The 17873-nt window shown below is 52.3% G+C and overlaps 9 protein-coding genes across 9 annotated transcripts; 6 read left to right on the top strand and 3 right to left on the bottom strand.

Moving 5' to 3' along the window:
- Positions 1 to 184: 184 nt before the first annotated feature.
- ASPZODRAFT_136934 (hypothetical protein) lies at positions 185 to 2702 on the top strand. The gene is made up of 6 exons (XM_022724175.1): positions 185 to 1215; positions 1276 to 1546; positions 1601 to 1843; positions 1901 to 2104; positions 2162 to 2434; positions 2485 to 2702. The coding sequence occupies exons 1-6, from the start codon at positions 223 to 225 to the stop codon at positions 2679 to 2681; spliced, it is 2181 nt and encodes a 726-aa protein (XP_022577314.1). The 5' UTR covers positions 185 to 222; the 3' UTR covers positions 2682 to 2702.
- A 648-nt stretch (positions 2703 to 3350) lies between these two features.
- On the top strand, positions 3351 to 4770 carry ASPZODRAFT_146974 (hypothetical protein; the record flags this gene model as incomplete). Its single annotated transcript, XM_022725212.1, has 2 exons — positions 3351 to 4003; positions 4074 to 4770. The coding sequence occupies 2 exons, from the start codon at positions 3351 to 3353 to the stop codon at positions 4768 to 4770; spliced, it is 1350 nt and encodes a 449-aa protein (XP_022577313.1).
- ASPZODRAFT_28887 (hypothetical protein) lies at positions 4580 to 5846 on the bottom strand (the record flags this gene model as incomplete). Its single annotated transcript, XM_022728156.1, has 2 exons — positions 4580 to 5766; positions 5810 to 5846. The coding sequence occupies 2 exons, from the start codon at positions 5844 to 5846 to the stop codon at positions 4949 to 4951; spliced, it is 855 nt and encodes a 284-aa protein (XP_022577312.1). The 3' UTR covers positions 4580 to 4948.
- Positions 5847 to 7602: 1756 nt separating this feature from the next.
- On the bottom strand, positions 7603 to 8910 carry ASPZODRAFT_28886 (hypothetical protein; the record flags this gene model as incomplete). The annotated part of the gene is made up of 5 exons (XM_022728155.1): positions 7603 to 7817; positions 7869 to 7985; positions 8061 to 8363; positions 8430 to 8493; positions 8551 to 8910. 5 exons carry the CDS (start codon positions 8908 to 8910, stop codon positions 7603 to 7605), a joined length of 1059 nt encoding a protein of 352 aa, XP_022577311.1.
- A 442-nt stretch (positions 8911 to 9352) lies between these two features.
- On the top strand, positions 9353 to 10351 carry ASPZODRAFT_136931 (hypothetical protein). The gene has a single exon (XM_022724174.1). It carries the CDS (start codon positions 9472 to 9474, stop codon positions 10234 to 10236), a length of 765 nt encoding a protein of 254 aa, XP_022577310.1. The 5' UTR covers positions 9353 to 9471; the 3' UTR covers positions 10237 to 10351.
- A 555-nt stretch (positions 10352 to 10906) lies between these two features.
- On the top strand, positions 10907 to 11251 carry ASPZODRAFT_20076 (hypothetical protein; the record flags this gene model as incomplete). Its single annotated transcript, XM_022727522.1, has 1 exon — positions 10907 to 11251. One exon carries the CDS (start codon positions 10907 to 10909, stop codon positions 11249 to 11251), a length of 345 nt encoding a protein of 114 aa, XP_022577309.1.
- A 1386-nt stretch (positions 11252 to 12637) lies between these two features.
- Positions 12638 to 14837, top strand: ASPZODRAFT_76170 (hypothetical protein; the record flags this gene model as incomplete). The annotated part of the gene is made up of 5 exons (XM_022730068.1): positions 12638 to 12976; positions 13028 to 13125; positions 13185 to 13786; positions 13844 to 14596; positions 14659 to 14837. 5 exons carry the CDS (start codon positions 12638 to 12640, stop codon positions 14835 to 14837), a joined length of 1971 nt encoding a protein of 656 aa, XP_022577308.1.
- Positions 14838 to 14980: 143 nt separating this feature from the next.
- Positions 14981 to 16560, top strand: ASPZODRAFT_20074 (hypothetical protein; the record flags this gene model as incomplete). Its single annotated transcript, XM_022727521.1, has 2 exons — positions 14981 to 15102; positions 15174 to 16560. 2 exons carry the CDS (start codon positions 14981 to 14983, stop codon positions 16558 to 16560), a joined length of 1509 nt encoding a protein of 502 aa, XP_022577307.1.
- Positions 16361 to 17610, bottom strand: ASPZODRAFT_136928 (hypothetical protein). Its single transcript, XM_022724173.1, has one exon. It carries the CDS (start codon positions 17567 to 17569, stop codon positions 16751 to 16753), a length of 819 nt encoding a protein of 272 aa, XP_022577306.1. The 5' UTR covers positions 17570 to 17610; the 3' UTR covers positions 16361 to 16750.
- Positions 17611 to 17873: the final 263 nt, after the last annotated feature.

Here is a 17873-nt window from a genome sequence, read left to right as displayed (position 1 = left end):
CAAGGCCCCCAAAACCATTGGCGGAGACACTCTGATCTTTGGCTGTCAGCCTTGCCCATCAATTAGGCTGTGAAATGACATGCAAGAACCCCTCACAGCCTGCCTTCTTCAGGTCAACCCCTTCTAATAACTCTGGATTTTTCCATAGTCGTGAAAAAGGAGAATCGGGGAGTTTACCTGAAGATGGGAGAATTCATAGACGCTGTGCAGGAACTCGACACCATGGAAGCTGATCACAGCCATGAGGCGTCCAGAAAGCAGAAGAAAGAGGGCGGGGCTTGGATCCGTTACGGCGTCGAATATTGCGATCGACGAACGGGTAGAGCCTCCTACCGCAAGACCATATCCCAGGAAGATTTTGAAGCCCACACCCAAGGCCAAGATGAAAGCCACGGAACCGGGGATCCGGCGTTCGAGCTTGTCGCTAAATACCAAATAGACTCTTCCAAGACGAATGATGGTGGCTCCAACGATGGTGACGAGGATCATTCCGCTCTGCCTCAGACATGGTCGAGCCCGTCATACTACCTCCGGATATCCTCGGTGGCGATCGTCAATTCTTTACGCAGTGTCGTGAAATACTACCCCAGCCAGGATCTCACCGGAGACACGCTTATCATCAATTGGCCGTATCCCGTTCTGGTCCATCATTATGAGGAGCTCACGGCCTTCCGTGACCAATGTGCTGCCCAGGACCCGACGACACTGTGTGTGCGCAACAGGGACGCAGCCGAGCATCTGAGCCTCCTGCTGCGCTTCCTGGATGAGAATGTAATGGACGATGTCAGAGCTGAGAGGGAGCGAAACGAGAAGGGATTGAGGACGTGGGAGGGCATCTGGGTGGCTCTCAAGCCGGGGGCTACCGCTCTGATTCACTTCATGGAAAATGACCACCCTGTGCCAGCAGTCATACACTCGGTTCAGGGTGGGATTTTCGCAAGCCCTCCAATCCCTTGGGAAATAGAGGTTTGGTCGATGGTGTTTGACGGGAAGTACCTGGGGCGGGTGACGAAAGATCTGAGATACGCAAAATTCAACGGTGAAACGGAGCTAGCAGAAATTCTCTGCTCCGAGGAAAACTTCGAAAAGTCCATGGAAGAAAGCCAAGACCCGCAGATCATCCAGATGGTCAAGGAAGGGGAACAATACTGGAAGTTTCTCAGAAAGCAGTGTCAGTATTACAAGGGCAAGGCATGCCATTTCCCCTTTAGCACGGTAAGTAGCAGCCCTGCCCGGACCTATGCCATATTCCTAATCCTTATATATCGAGATTAGATTGATGGCTTGGTCATGACCGATCCGGAAGCCTATTATAGCGAGTTCGAGGGAAAGCGGCCGTGCTTGATGGGCGACAATGACTGCCAGAAATGGATCAATGATTGCATCTGCAGTGTCTGCAGGAAAGTGGAAACTGCAGTTACCAGGGAACATGTGGCTCCGTTTGAGAACAAAATAACTCTGGAAAGCTGGGAGGAGCTGACGCCTCATCAATACTTTCTTTGCCCGAAAGAGATGCCTGTCTTTGTGTTTCGGACTCGGACCTGGGGTAGGTTTCACGTTGAGAAGTAGAAAGAGAGTACGGACTGATATAGACAACCAGAGACTGTTCACGTCAGAAACTGCGCGGAACCGATGTTTGACCGGGAGATGATCAACAGTCTGGTGATGGATGAGCAGCGCGTCCGCAATCTCAAAGCACTGGCCAAGAGCTTTGCGCGGATCGACAAGAACGAGGGTCTAATTGCTCGAGAGTCATGGACGGCCGACTTTGTCAAGGGAAAAGGCAATGGTTTGATCTTTCTACTCCATGGCCGACCTGGCGTAGGCAAGACATGCACGGCAGGTTCGTTGTCCGCATTCAATTGGTATTAGTATTGTGGTTCTCCTCTAACGATTATAGAATGCATTGCCGAATACACGCGGCGACCTCTGATGGTGTTGACGTGCAGTGACATTGGCACGAAGCCAGAGGAGGTGGAGATGAACCTGACCAAGCACTTCAAGATGGCTCGCAGCTGGGGAGCAGTGCTTCTGATCGACGAGGCGGACGTGTTTATGGAACGGCGCTCTACCGCAGATCTGACGCGGAACAGTCTAGTTGCCGGTAACTGATACTTTCTTTCTCATCTATCTTCTAATGTTACTGTCTCCTGACGAACAGGCTTCCTGCGAGCACTCGAGTTCTACGATGGGATCCTATTTCTGACGACAAACCGGGTGGGCTCGTTCGACGACGCCTTCATCTCGCGGATCCATATCCAGTTGTACTACCCCGACTTTACGAACGACCAGCGACAGCAGGTGTGGAAGACGTTCATGGACAAGCTGCAGCGGGAGAGGGGGGACTGTCTGCGTCTGACCATCGACGCCAAGGAGTATATTCGGGGCGAACGGATGCGGGCTGTCAAATGGAACGGGAGAGAGATTCGCAATGGTGATTATTCCTCTTGTGGCTCACTCAATCATCCCTTGCTAACCGAGGAGCCTTTCAAACCGCCGTGGCCCTAGCCGAATACGACGCGGAGAAGGACGAAGAGGGCAGGGTGATGGTGACGGACAGCCATCTGCGCGCGGTGGTGGAACTGTCCAAGGACTTTAAAGACTACCTCAACGATCTCCATCACGGCGACGAGGCGAAGCGGGCAGAGAGGAAATACGAGCGGTTGGATAGTTATTCATAGGGTAAGTTGATGGTGACGTTACTAAGAATGAGTTGATTAGGATATTTTGTCAATTAATCAATTGTCTATTCTTTACCTAATAGTTATGATTCTGTCTGCCTATTCCCCTCCATCACTGACGAAACTACGGTGAACTAATAAATTAAATGCTAGGTAACTAGTACAGTACAGAGAGACTCGAGGGAGCCAGCAATCTAACAGTAACTAATCTTTCTTATCAAGATCGTCGTCATCCTGCACAATCTTAGCCAATCCGCCGGTTAAACAAGCTTCTGCTTCCCCTCTTCTCCTCCGTCGGGCGTCCGAGACTGTCCCTGTCAACGAGTGCCCGGGGGTTCTTCACACCTGCATTAGTGACGGACATGGACGGAGTAAGTACGGAGTGCGGATGATTCTGTGGTGGTTGTATGGAGTGACTTTCACATGTCCGGGTAGCTAATGCATCTTCTATACGAGTGAGCGATCAAGCTATTATGTAGTACAAGCTAACAGTTAGCAGACAATAATACTTCCTCGGATATGAATGGGGTGACCAGGTAGATCGACAGACTGATAGTCCTTATCTTTTACCTCATTCGACCTTCTATATAAGCCATGGCTATTGTCCCTCTGTTCTCTCCCAGCACTCCCTTCCATACCGTTTAATTTTTTTTTTATAATAATCTCATAATGTACTTCTCTACCTCTGCTTCGGTCTTGTCTCTGGCCCTGCTGGCCCGCTCGGTCTCAGGGTCCCCCATCCTCAAGAGCCGCGGAGTGACCACCAAGACGTGGAAGCCGACGGCGTTTGCTGCCGCCAGCCCTAACAAGGTCACCACGAACGTGCTGGAGCTGACTCGGCTCAGCGGAGCGAAGAACAGCCGCAATGCTGCCTTCCTCAAGGGATTGACCAAGTCGGGGAAGTCCAGCACCTCGTCGGGGTCTTCGCAGCTGATCTCGCTCGAGGAGGGCGAGGAGTTCGCCACCTCCATCACCATCGGCACCGACACCTTCGAGGTCATCGTCGACACGGGCTCCAGCGACACCTGGGTCGTTGAGACGGGCTTCCAGTGCGTGAATCTGGACACGGGAGCGGACACGGACGAGGCCGAGTGTGCCTTTGGCTCCACGTGGACGGTGGAAGACACCTTCACCACGATCGAAGGCGAGTTCTTCGACATCGAGTACGGGGATGGCGAGTATCTCAGCGGCGTCATGGGCTACGAGTCCGTCACGCTGGCGGGCATCACCGTCACCAACCAGACCATGGCCGTCGTCACCTCGGCGGCGTGGGAGGGAGACAACACCACGTCGGGTCTGACCGGGCTTGCCTATCCTAGCTTGTAAGCAATTGAACCCATATTCAGCCAGAGAGATGAAGGGAGGAAGGGTTGCTGATTTTGAATTATCCAGGACGAGTGCGTATTCCGATACGACGGACGACCAGATCGAGTACAACCCGATCATCACGAGCATGATCGACGACGGCCTGATCTCGCCGCTGTTCAGTCTGGCCATCCTGCGGGATGTGTCCGGGCCGTCGGGATACCTGGCGCTGGGCGGGTTGCCGCCCGTGTCGTTCACCGAGGACTTCACGACGACGCCGATCGAGATCACGACGGTGGAGGGCTACCCGACCACGTACGACTTCTACACCATCTCGATCGACGGGGTGACCATCAACGGCAAGTCGGTGTCTTCCAGCGGGGCGTCGGCCAAGTACATTGTCGACTCCGGCACGACGCTCAACTACTACCCGACCTCGATCGCCAACGAGGTCAACGCCGCGTTCGACCCGCCGGGCGTGTACAGCGAGGACGACGGCGTGTACATTGTCGACTGCGACGCCAAGCCGCCCACCCACGGCGTAACCATCAACGGCAAGACCTTCACCATCAACCCGCTCGACATGATCCTGTGGGCGGGCACGGACGACGAGGGCAACTCGATCTGCATCAGCGGGGTGGACGACGGCGGCAGCGACGCCGACGAGGATGTGTACATCCTGGGCGATACCTTTCAGAAGAACGTCGTCACTGTCTTTGACGTGGGGGCCGTCGAGATGCGCTTTGCGCCGCATGTGGACTATGAGTCGAACGACACTTATTAGTAGCAGTATGGTAGTAGTATGGTAGCAGGAAGCAGGATGGTAGCAGTATGATGATTGATGAATATAATGCAGCAACCTTGACAACCTAACCCTAGCCTAGCCCTAACCCTAACATAACCCTAACCCTAACCCTAACCCTAACCCTGATAAACATAACCATAACCACCCTAATTCAAAGCTATACGATAATTCTGTGACTCACTCTCACCCGGAAAGGCACGAATTTCCGACGCGCACGTACCGAAGCCGTAGGGTTAGGGTTAGGGTTATTCTCTGCCTGGTACTTCTGGACGAGAAAATGGGCTTTGATAAAGGCCACGATGGTCTGCATCGTCTGTCGATCTCTCGGAATGAAATGTCCGCCATAGTAATGCACGACCTGCGGCGATTGAAAGGAAGCGACGAGCTCCTGGCTCTTGGGGCCAGCAATCATACTGTCGAAGACTCCCATGGCGTGCAGTGAAGGGGTGGTCAGTCCCACGGCAGGATAGAGACTCCCGTAGTAGTCCATTGTGCCGCGAAAGCCGCACAGGCTGATCACGAAGCGAAGCGGCGATTGACCGGGCAACCCGTTGAGAAAGGCGTCGACGGGGATACCTTGGTCGCGGAGAGATTGACGTCTTGCTTGAGAGGGGGAAGATGCTGCCGCCTCGCATAGAGACGCGAGCATCACGGCCAGCGCACCACCCTGGGAAAACCCGATGAGGGCGTCGATGGGGGTATGGTTTAGATATGTCGGGAGGGAGGCGATGGTCTCGTTGAGAAACGTGTACCGGCTTGTATCGTCGAGATTCAACCACCAGGCACGCATCCCGTCTTCGTGGTCATCGTCTCCGCTGTCTTTGCTGTTGGTGGAGAGGCTGACGGCGCCGTCGGGGAAGAGATATTCGATTCCCCCTGGGTATTCGTCGTATAGGGCGGGGGGGAACGAGTCGAGGATCTGTTCGCGGAGAAGACGGGTTTTGATGCGGAAGAGGCTGGCGGATTGTGCGTAGCCTAGATTATTAGTATGGGTTTGCTTTACAGGTTGAGGTCGTACCATGGAGCATGAGAATGCGGAACTTGCGTTCAGCCATAGTCGTATAGCTAGTATGTAGTATGTAGTATGAGTATGGAGAAGTGTAGGATAGAGTAGACTATGAGTAGAGTAGATAGAAGAAACTTCTATTTCTATACTCATGGACCTCTTAACGCCTCACATGGACCTCTGCTCAGCCCAGTAGGCGCGGCTAGACAGACAACCTCTGGCTTATAGCTGTATTTAGTCCTGATCAACAAAAATATCAGCCTATATAATACTGATTCAATAAGAATGTAGGGGTAATAGTATATTAGGATCTATGATTCAGCGGGGGTGTAAGGGGGTAAGGAATGGAATGTAGGCCTAAGGCATTAACTATAGAATCATTAAGGAATCATTGAGGAATTAATTAAGAAATCATTAATAGATCATCTGTCCATATATGAAGGCTGTCTGTCAAAACCAGAGGCTGTCTGTCTAGCCGCGCCCCAGCCCAGTAAACTTTACTGCCTAATCTAGTTAAAGTAGGGTTTTAAGTGGGTCTAACACCTGTTCATGTATGATTTAAGAATATTAACATGATTTATAGTATCCTATTTCTATTTCAATATATTCAACTCTATTATCTAGTAAAGTATATGATACTAAGGAATTCTATATAATTCCTAGTATATACATGATTATACTATAGACAGTCAATATATGAGGTAAAATCTCAAAGGATCAATTCTGATGAACTATTGCGCCACACAACTTGATGTGGGCAAATCACAGCAGACTGTTCAGCTGCTGTCTCCTGTCTGTGGCTTGACAGGGTCTTTGTGCTTCGGCATCACCGTCAGCTGGAATATTCGCAGTGACTATTAGTATGCCGTTGCTTTACAGAGTATACCAGAGTAGTATATGCTATCAGCTGTTTCTCACATAATCAGTGAAGAAGATTTAGGTCAGCGCTGACAGTCAGTATCAATAGCAGTATCCCTGATGAGTTGTCAGATATAACCACTTTAAGGCAGTTAGGGTATAGGGAGAGGCCATGGATTGAGTGTCCATCAGTGTCCTATCTTGTAACTTATCTAGAATGACTATCATCATCCATTATTATATGACCAAATCTAATGGTTCATACTGCTTAAAGTTGAACCCACAGATTAGACCTATCATAGAAAGTATTCAGAAAGCTATGTATGAATCAACAGTCAAGGAATTTAATGCAATATCACACTTCAACTCCCGCCTGTACTGATCACCTCCGATCCATGAGGCCACTTGAAACCACCAACTATTGGCTCCATATCTCATCGCGGTGGTAAAATCCCAGTACTCGGGATACCACCCGGCCGATTCCCAGTCGAGAAAACCAGACAGATGCCCGTCATCCCCAACAAGGATGTTGTGAGCTTTACCATTCAGAGATGTGATATAATACCTCATCTACCAAGCCCCATGCTCTTCGCTGCAGCTTTCCAGGTAAAGAGGGCACCTTGGGCGTCGTCTTGCAAATACCCTCTTACATAAGATAATAATATTAATAATCATATATATAATCCATAATATTAATACTATATATAGTGCCTTGTTATATTAGGTTAATTGTTTATTTAAGATAATATAGTATAGTATCATCTAGTTACAGCTACTATAGTATAGTATGGTGAGGACCCTAGGCCCACTAGTTATCTATAGGCCTTGATTAACTACATGTCTTCTTCACTGATAATAATCTGATCCTGTCTCTTCTAACCATCTCATCAAGGCACATCTGAATAGCAATCCCGCATGGCGGTTGTCAAATCCTTCATCGCGCCCAGTTAATGGCCATGATCATCTCTATCCCACATGCTGACCAGAATGCGGCGCTCCCCTGTCCACGGCTTACGGCCATGGGACACCTGATAGTTGTCAACCAGCAAGAGGTCGCCCTCGTCCAGGGCGACGTTGATCTCCAACCCATCAACCACCTCCTCCATGCGGGCCAGGTACTCCTGCGGGATGAGAGTCCCATCACTATAGCTTGATGGGAGATCTACCCTATTAGCATTGTGGCATCAGGCAAGTCCGATCCCAGCGAACTCACAGGTCATCCCATCGTGACCCAGATGAGGCGGCTCCAAGGCTCCCAGATCTCTGGTCATCCCATACCGTCCCACCAGACCATTGAACCAGACAGGCTTGTCATAAAAGGTTCGGATGCCTGTATTGTAACACTCGGTATCAGCTAATTCCGGATAATCATAGCCCTATGATTAATATAGTAGAGAAGCTATACCCGGCACGAACTGCGTCAGTTCAAGTGTATCATCCTCCAACCAGCGGAACGAGTCGGTCAATCTCCGCACCTGCACCTCAACCTTCTTCTTCTGCGTTTCAAGATCGTCGCCCGGGTGGAAATCCTGGCCGAAGCTGTGCTCGCCTGCCCAGTTGAACTCGTTGCCCTTGCCTTCGTTGCCGGGCGCCCGGAAGACCTGTCTCATTGCCAGACCGTGGGAGCGGACCGCCTCGACCAGTTCGGGAACGGTTTCTTGCAGTCTCTCGTAGACCAGCGCGCTGTGTGCAATGGGTGATTCGCCGCCTGGCCATCAGTGCCTATCTCCAAGCTGAAAAGAGGAGAGAGGAGAGAGGAGAGAGGAGGTCATACCGGTCAATGCTTTCTTTTCGCAGTAAAAGTGAATATTCGATGGGAATCGCGTGTACCGACCATACTAATTTATTAGCTATATTCATTCTTCTTTTCTGAGAAGACACGGGGGGGAAGAAACCTCATTGTGTTGGTAGAAACGACGGTCGGACGGTCCCTCGTTGGCTGTCCAGATATTCTCTGCAATAGCATTTCGCTTCCCGGCCAGTCCGATCTGGACAAACGGCTGTGACCCGCGAGTCTTTTCGGCCGCGTTGATCAGACGTGCAAAGGTGTCGGCCGAGGCATGCCCAATTCCATGGATGAGGATCGCCCCGTGTCGGGTCAGCAATGCGGACAGTTCACCAGAAGCAGAGAAATCTGTCAAGGCCTGCACCGCCTCCTCTACAGAGGCTGCCCCGGTGTATTGCAGTCCATATGGGAAGGCATGGCTATGGACTGTTTGCGCACCAGGGACAGCAAAGGGTTGAAGGGGGGTCATGATGGAGTCTCTGGAGGCAAAGAAGGGGGAAATAGAAAGAGATGGGCAGACGATAGCCGATTTTGTAAGTGGGAGGGTGAATCCGATGACACCATTGAGGCTATAGATGAGGTATTGCCTGATAGTAAAATGATAAGGATCTGTTCATCTTCCTATCAGGGCTTATAAAGTATCTGGTAGGCGATCTAAGGAACTTGGTAGTATTCGCAAATTTGATGGAGGTAATAACCTGGAGGATACACAGTTGTTTTTAAAGGCTAATCTATTGGACTGATAAGATTATGCATAATCACAGGAATAATAGGTCTTGAGTATAGTAGTGACCTGGAGAGGAGGGCTCTAGGCTACAATATTATCCAGCAATAATTACACTTGATAAGTGAGTCAAGTTTAAATATCATTCTGCCACTCATCAGTATTGAATCTACTTGAAATACCACCATGATATTCCATTCTACGTCTACCCTCTCCTATCTCACCACAGAGACAGACAGCCCTATCCAACATGTCTCACTGATGATACATGGCTGGGGATGTCGCGCCACCCACTTCCTTCCACTAATGCACGCTCTTTGTTCAAGGGGATATGATTCAAAGCATGGCTGGCTGCACATCGCCGTCGACCTCCCAGGACACGGTGACTCTCCGTCTTCGATACTCCCGGAGCCAGAGAAGGGCGGCACCTCTGAACTAGTCGTTGCCTTGTACCAAGAGATCATCTCGAAGATAGAACACCAGGGAGAGCTTTCCACCGTCGTCTATGGCCACAGCATGGGCACGCGGTTTGCCTTTGAGATCGCGGAGAAGTTGCAGATGAGCAAAATGAATACATCCCATATCATTCTGATTGATGGTTCATGGCTGGGTGCCACACCACCCGTGCTGGACATGGCTTCTCTTGCCTCTCACGCAAGGGCGTACCGTGACACCATCCAGGATCGCCTTGGCATGTACTTTGGACCGCGCACGTCGAAGGAATTTGAAAGCAAAGTACGAGCGGAATTCAACGAGCTGGACTACGTCTATGCCCTGCGTATGGGCCATTACTATGGCGTCTTTGATACACTGCTTCCGGCTCTTCTCGACAACATCAAAGTCAAGGTGCTCGCCATTGTCAGTCAGGAGAACGAGGCTGGTGTACGCCGGAGTGTCAAACAGGGCGAGGTAACAGCTTACATGGCGTTTTTGCGGGCGCATTTGAGCGAGCTCACCGAGCATATTGTTGAGGGAACAGGGCATTATCCACATGTTGATGATATTGATGAGGTGACAGATGTGGTGGTGAAATTCTTGGATGAGAGAAATACATCTATGCTTGAGGTCTAACTGACTGATAGTATTTTTTTTGTCCAGCCCACTCTAGGGATGATGTTTAGGGATATAAGTTAGAATATTCCTGCATATAGAGAAGATTAGTAGGAATATAAAATGCTCATTGCACACACAAGCCCGCATTGATGGCGTTTGACCAAAATTGGGATTTCAGAAAATCTAAACCTAACCCTAACTTAACCCTAACCCTAAACACTCATAAAACAAATTTATATTCTACTGATATTTTTCTTGTCATCAATTGTTGGTCAGACTGAAGCTAGGGTTATGAGTAATGCCTCAAGCGATGATCATGGGCTAAAGTGATGTCTGTTTATGCTACTGTACAAGAAATTTAGTTCCCTGGGATTGAACATGTGCCATAGGAATCACCTCTAGAGCCTACTTATATTCAGGGGCAGTAATGGCAAGCACTAACGACCCTATGATCAGGGCTAGGGTGAGGTTAAGGCTCAAGCCCAGTCCAGCCCTGACCATATTGGAGACCTCAGCCTAGCTTGTAAGACCACTCCTGTTAAGTGGACATCCCATTAGATCCCTGCTACAGCCTCCAAGTCTATGAATAATGGTTACCTCATCTCCGGCAGTACTTACTCTTTATGGGATCCTCAGAATAGTCAAACTCATGCCTAGTCTAGACTGCATAAAGAGTAATGCAATAGGGATGAGTGGATATGTTTTGGCCCAGCCAGGGCCCAAACACCCGCTGTGGCCGGCGGTGCGGCGCCCGGAGTGCCTGCGGCTGCTCCTCGAGCGCGGGGCGGACACCCACAAGGCCCCCGGGATCATGGAGCAGGCGACCAGCACCAACAACCGCGACGCCGTGCGGCTGCTGCTGCAGGCCGGCGTCGACCCGGACTCCAAGAAGGACGGCACCTACACGCCGCTGTGCTCGGCCATCCGCGACAACCGCCCGGAGCTGTTCACGATGCTGCTGGCGCACGGCGCGGACCCCAACCTGCGGGCCTTGGAGCTCCCCGCGTGGAAGTGCATCACTCATCCTGACTGATGAAACTGGCAGAACAGTGCGGGAAATGGCGGAGGCGTCCCTTTGGCTAGAGGGGACTCGGCTTTTGCTGGGCTGGGGAGAGTGATTGTCTATTTATTATACTCATCTGTACAATATTGAATATTCAACTTTATCAAGAATAGTCAATTCTTCTACTTATTGCTAGTAGAGGTATTCACATACCATAGAGCTAGCATTCTATCTAGACATATATATACTAAAACGCCGTGCCGGGCAGCCTCGGCGCTCTCTAGGGAAAGAGACTAAGAATAAAGAAAATAGATATAATAAAAGGAACTTCAGCTCTTTAGATCATATGCTATAACCTAGCTCTCCCTTAAGGGGGGGCTATCTCTTATCAATACTATACTATAGTATATATCCTTAATATATATTTCTTTAATGTCTAGATGAGCTTCCTTATTAGGCAGCCTAGGGCATGGCCCAGAGCACTGCCTGGACTCCCAGCTGACATGTACATCTGTTGTGAGTGTCCTGGAGTCAAGTTCAACCGCCATATCATAAAATTATAAAGAATATATAAAGCTTTCAATAAAACATTTTTAATACTTATTTCTTCATATATAAAGATTGACATGTTTATTATAAAAGAAATATATTGTAGAAGAACTACCAGAACAGCTGACTAAGCTCAGCGCGAACCCCAGCCAATCGCTCAATTAATCCAGATCTTCAAGATAATGACTATTTGCTGAAGCTAGTTCATGCATGGTGCTTTATCCCCTGTAGGTGATGGCTGGCTGAGCACTCAGCTTAGCAGGTTAGAGTAGATTAGAGTCAAGGGTCTGCAGAATGTGTCAGCTGCAAGGACCAATATTCAGCCTTGGTATCTTTCATCTCCAGACCTGGTGCTCTACATCCAATCTCAATGCACAAACTGGCTAGGCGAGGAGATATTCAAGACAGGCAGAGTGGATCCATCACTGTGATGGAGGTGCAGTAGACTTGAATAAAGGCTGATCTATTGATATCTGCAAGAAGAGGAAACGTCATGTCTCGGCAGGGGCTGGCAGCAAACATGCAAGCACAAGCGACGAGCGAATCATCGTCGAGAGTGGGAGTTCATCAGCTCCATCGATCTGCTTGGCAATCCAGCCTTAATCCAGTGACAGAGTATAGTTCGCCACGCTGCTGCTCGCCTGCTTGCACCTGTTCGTTTAGCTGCACGGCATCACAGCTAGCCACGCCGCCGTGGCGATGATTGCGGGGTATGCATTGTGCTGCGCGTCTATTCAGGGGGAGAGGGGGAAAATCGCAACAGGCCTTGAGCATTTCCGTGTCTTCCGAGGGCGCCTATATATTCCTGTATAAGCACGTTTGAAAGAGTAAGTGCTGGTTAGTCTCCTGCAGAGAGGCTGCTCCAACATGTACGCTTTCTGGACCAATGTTGTGTCGGTGCTGAACCTGTTCACCTTCTCCTCCACCAGTCGTGATGTGACCTCCATCGAGTATCCCCTGGGGAACGAGGCCAGCGTGCCGGTTGCTTCCGTCAACGCTGCCAAGCCTGGTCCGATCTTCAGAGCGCCCGAGGTTCCCAAGGGTGACTTTGAGGACTTCAAATGCGACTATTCGCAGATGGTGGGCTGGGAACCCTGCTCGAGCGAAGCGGATCGCTCTTGCTGGCTCATCAACCGAGCTACTGGTGAGAGGTTCGATATCAATACCGAGTATGAGGATAATACCCCGATTGGCGTGACCCGCAAGGTATGTTATCTTATCTACACATGAAGGAAGTCTGGCTGAAAGGTCGATCAGTATGAGATTGAAGTGAGCGAGCAGAGCATCACCCCCGACGGAGTGCCTCGTACTTCTCAGGTAGTCAATGGCCAATACCCCGGGCCCATAATTCAAGGGTAAGTCTGCATTCTCTTGAAAGATGGGGGGGGGGCCGTTTGACTGAATGGTGTTGCAGCTGCTGGGGCGACGATATCGAGGTGACGGTGCGCAACAACCTCACGTACAACGGAACGACGATCCACTGGCATGGGATCCGGCAGCTGAACACGAACGCGATGGACGGCGTGAACGCGGTGACGCAGTGCCCGATTGCGCCGGGTCAGTCGTTCACGTACAAGTTCAAGACGGTGCAGTACGGAACCACCTGGTACCACAGCCACTACAGCATGCAGTACGGCGAGGGCACCCTGGGCCCGCTGGTTATCCATGGGCCCTCGTCGAGCAACTGGACAGAGGCGATAGAACCGGTGCTGATGACCGACTGGTCTCACGTGCCGTTCCAGGAACAATGGAGAAAATCGATCACAACGGGTGGTAGTGGGCGCCTCAAGGTCGACAATGTGCTCATCAACGGCATCGGCACTTGGGGCGGCACCCCGGCGACCAACCCGTACACGACCGAGTTCAAGAAGGGGAAGCGGTACCTGCTGCGCATCATCAACACGTCGGTCGATTCCACCTTTATCTTCTCCATCGACAGCCACATTCTCGAGGTCATCTCTGCCGATCTCGTGCCGATCCAGCCGTACACCACGGACCACATCGTGGTGGGGATTGGTAAGCAGTGGTGATTGTGATTTATAGAGAATGAAGGTTGAGCTAACTCACCCCCAGGACAACGGTACCATGTAATCGTAGAAGCGAATCCGCTCAACGACGACAATGCAGGCACCTTCTGGATGCGTACCGAGCTGGCCAAGGGCTGCGCGGGGAACGGGTTGAACCCTGAGACATGGAACAAGGAACATAGCACGACGGGCATCGTGTGCTACGACGAGCACTGCAGCCCACCGGTGGCGTCGCCCACGTCGCGGCGAGGGACGTTCGACGACGACTGCCACGACGAGCCGTACGACAAGCTGGTGCCGGTGGTACCCTGGCTGGTGGGCGCGCCGTCCAACTTTGCGAGCGACGGCCAGTTCGAGCTCGACATGGAGTTCTACCAGGGCCTGCCGTTATACCCGTCCGACCGGGCGCTGCAGCGGTGGAACATGTACACCAGCACGATGTGGCTCAACTTCTCGAACCCGTCGCTCCGGATGGTGGAGGAGGGCTCCAAGGCCGGGGACTTTAGCCAGTACGCCGTCGTGGTCAACCAGACGCACCCGCACAACGAATGGGTGTACCTGCTCATCTCGGGCACGACCAAAAACCTGCCCAAGAGCGCGCATCCCAAGACGCATCACCCGATCCATCTGCACGGCCACGACTTTGCCATCCTCGAACAGTCCACCAAGCCCCTTCAGATCGGCCAGCTCAAGTTGAACCTGGAGAACCCCCCACGGCGCGACGTCGCCTTCCTCCCGGCGAGCGGGTACCTTGTCCTCGCGTTCAAGACCGACAACCCGGGTGTGTGGCTGATGCACTGTGAGTTAACCCTTCAAAAAACACGTAGATAATGATAGAAGCTCTTGCTAACTCACCTCCAGGCCATATCGCCTTCCACGCTTCCGGGGGCCTTGCACTGCAGATCCTGGAGAACACCAACGAGATCAAGCTGGACGACGACGACTACGCACGCCTCAACGAGACGTGCGCCCAGTGGGATAGCTGGAAGAATACCTCGCAGGACGGGAAGCAGTTCCTTCAGGATGATTCCGGGATCTGATGATAGATGGACGCTGTTGACGGGGGATGGATAGGAGAGAGAGAGAGAGAGAGAGAGTGAAGATACTCGTTGGTAGAAGAGAGAATCGATTCCGAATGAGAGCACGTGGATATTCCACGTGATAGCCACGTGATAAACCCAAAATGGAAACGCGGGAATCCCACGTGACGGTATCACATAAGCATCACGTGCCAGCCCTATCAAACGCCGACGCCGACGCCGACGCCGACGCCGAAGACCGGAGATCACGCCATGTGGCCACGCGGTGATTGGCTGCGGAATCGGAATCTGCCACCTGCCCACAACTCCTGCCGCGTCCAGCTTCTTTCTCTGTAGCATCCAGCATCCAGCAGCGAGTCTCGCGAGAATCTCTTTGCACCACACCTCACAAATGCAGCGCAGCTTGCGGTTAGCGGGGGCGGCGCGCTCGTTCGCGACGGCGGCAGCGGCGCCTGTCAGCTCGGCGACGGCGAGCCACAAGGTGGTGGTGGTTGGCGGGGGAGCAGCCGGGCTGGCGATCAGCCACCAGCTGCTGGGGACGGGCAAGTTCAAGCCGGAGGAGATCGCGGTGGTGGACCCGGCGATGTGGCATAACTACCAGCCTGGGTGGACGCTGGTAGGCGGTGGTCTGAAGACCAAGGAGGAAGGGCGGCGGCGACTGAGCAGCCTGGTGGACAAGAAGCTGAAGCTGTACACGTCCGGGGTGGCGACGTTTGCGCCCGAGGAGAACAGCATCACGCTGGCGAACGGCGACCGTGTGGGCTACGAGCAGCTGGTTGTTGCTCCGGGCATCCAGGTCGACAACACCAGCATCAAGGGTCTCCCTGAGGCGCTGGCGAACCCGGACGCGCCCGTCTCGTCGATCTACAGCTACGACAGCGTCGACAAGGTGTACCCGAGCATCAAGAAGCTGACCAAGGGTCGCGCCATCTTCACGCAGCCGGCAGGCGTGATCAAGTGCGCCGGTGCGCCGCAGAAGATCATGTGGCTGGCACTCGACCACTGGAAGGAAGCCGGGCTATACAAAGCAGGGGGAGAGGCATCGCAGTCGGCGATCCAGATCAGCTTCGCGACGGGGCTGCCCACCATGTTCGGCGTGCCCAAGTACAGCGCGACGCTGGAGAAGCTGCGCCAGGAGCGCGGCGTGGAGGGACTGTTCCAGCACGACCTGGTGGCGGTCGAGGGCAACACGGCGGTGTTTACACGGGTGGGCAGCGAGCCCGGCAGCGAGCCGGTGCGACGTGAGTTCGATCTGCTGCACGTCGTGCCCAAGATGGGCCCGCACGCCTTCGTCAAGAACAGCCCGCTCGCCGACGGAGCGGGCTACGTGGCCGTCGACAACGCGACGACCCAGCACGTCAAATACGCCAACGTGTGGTCTGCGGGCGACGCGTCCAGCCTGCCGACCTCCAAGACTGCCGCGGCTGTGACGGCCGAGTCGCCCGTGCTGGTGCACAACCTGCTGCTCGCCATGCAGGGCAAGGCCCCCGAGGCCGTGTACGACGGATACACGTCCTGCCCGCTGCTGACGGAGTACGGCAAGGTCCTGCTCGCCGAGTTCAAGTACGCGGGCGTGCCCAAGGAGACGTTCAACAAGTGGTTCGGCATCGACCAGGCGATCCCGCGCCGCGCGTTCTACCATCTCAAGAAGGACTTCTTCCCGTGGGTCTACTACGAGTCCATGGTCAAGGGGACCTGGGGAGGGCCCAAGGGGTGGTTGTAGACTAATAGACCATGTACATGATTCATTCTTAGAATATTATTCTGTGTAACTGTTATGTAAGATGATTATACTTAGTTAGGCTATGCTGCCTGTGCCTGATACTGTAGGAAGAGAATGAATTGAAACGAATCAAGTCTGGATATCTATTGCTAATCATTAAGGTCATGATAACGGCATAAAACAGCATAGACTAGTTCTTCTCCGCGTCTTCGACCTGACTGAGGACGACAGAAGGATGGAACAAGTTCATGATGAGCATGACACAGAACATCATGGCGGCGTCAAAGACATAGAGGAAGACTTCATGGCTGATGACGTATCCACTGGAGCCCTGGGAGAACTCGACCAGACGATACACGGAGCGCACCAGGATGAGAAGACTGACAGCGTAGCAGGCGAAGAGGAGGCCACGCCAGTCGCGCGGCCAGATGGAGGCGCGGAGATCCTTTGTGCGCTCCGCCTTTTCCGTGGGCGTCTTGACGATGCGTGAATGGAAGTAGAAGGAGGCGAGGAGAAAGGAGCCGAAGAAGAGCAACTGCACGCCCAGGCCGGCGATGATGACATACTGGCCGATCTGGAGGGCCTTTTCCTTGCCGCTGGACATGATGCCTCCGCCGGCGGCCTGCAGGATGAAGGAGAAGATATCGCCGCCGACAAAGGTCTTGGTCATGCGATGCACGGGGACGACGCTGAGATGGGGGGCGTCGACGAAGGTGATGATCCGGCCCAGCACCATGTAGATCGAGGCGGCGTACAGGATGGGAGCGAGCAGGATGAAGAGCGACTGCAGCGAGTACGGCATGACGGCCGTGGGCGAAAAGTGCGAGACGCAGCGGGCGCCGTATCCGATCACTTGGAAGATGCCGCCGACGATGAACGGGTTGAAGTACTTGGAGTGATGGCGGATGCGTTGGTAGAGATGAAGAGCGGTCGACAGGGCGAACAGGGCGGCAAATAACACTGCACAAGGCAGGTTGGGAGTGTATTCATAGAGAACGTAGCCAGTCATGATGATGATGGTAGATGGTAGATGAGAAAGAGTATTGAGACTGATATTGACTGATATTGAGTAAGATGATACTTATATTCTCCCATCACCAGGCATCAAGATTCATAGAATTCCAGATCCGTACATGGATACGCATCCGAGTACGAACCCGAGCGTGGCTTCTAATTTGGGCATAAAATCTAGATCTGGAGTTTCTTTTTATTGGATCAACTCTAAATTTCATCGCTTCGTACTCGTAAACGTATCCGAAATGCTTCTCTTCAGCCATTTAATTAAAGTTAAGTATTATAATGTAGTAATCTTC

Source organism: Penicilliopsis zonata, assembly GCF_001890105.1.
Source record: "Penicilliopsis zonata CBS 506.65 unplaced genomic scaffold ASPZOscaffold_25, whole genome shotgun sequence".
Classification (NCBI taxonomy): domain Eukaryota; kingdom Fungi; phylum Ascomycota; class Eurotiomycetes; order Eurotiales; family Aspergillaceae; genus Penicilliopsis; species Penicilliopsis zonata.
The sequence above is the reverse complement of the archived record's forward strand: the minus strand, read 5'-3'. Positions and strand labels throughout refer to the sequence as shown.

Excerpts from the sequence above, each read along its gene's own strand:
- ASPZODRAFT_136934 (XM_022724175.1), top strand. The coding sequence starts at position 223 with ATGGAAGCTGATCACAGCCATGAGGCGTCCAGAAAGCAGAAGAAAGAG. Across the intron at positions 1,216-1,275 it reads GCCATTTCCCCTTTAGCACG|ATTGATGGCTTGGTCATGAC; the intron begins GTAAGTAGCAGC and ends TATCGAGATTAG. Across the intron at positions 1,547-1,600 it reads GTTTCGGACTCGGACCTGGG|AGACTGTTCACGTCAGAAAC; the intron begins GTAGGTTTCACG and ends ATAGACAACCAG.
- ASPZODRAFT_136931 (XM_022724174.1), top strand. The coding sequence starts at position 9,472 with ATGCACGCTCTTTGTTCAAGGGGATATGATTCAAAGCATGGCTGGCTG.
- ASPZODRAFT_136928 (XM_022724173.1), bottom strand. The coding sequence starts at position 17,569 with ATGACTGGCTACGTTCTCTATGAATACACTCCCAACCTGCCTTGTGCA.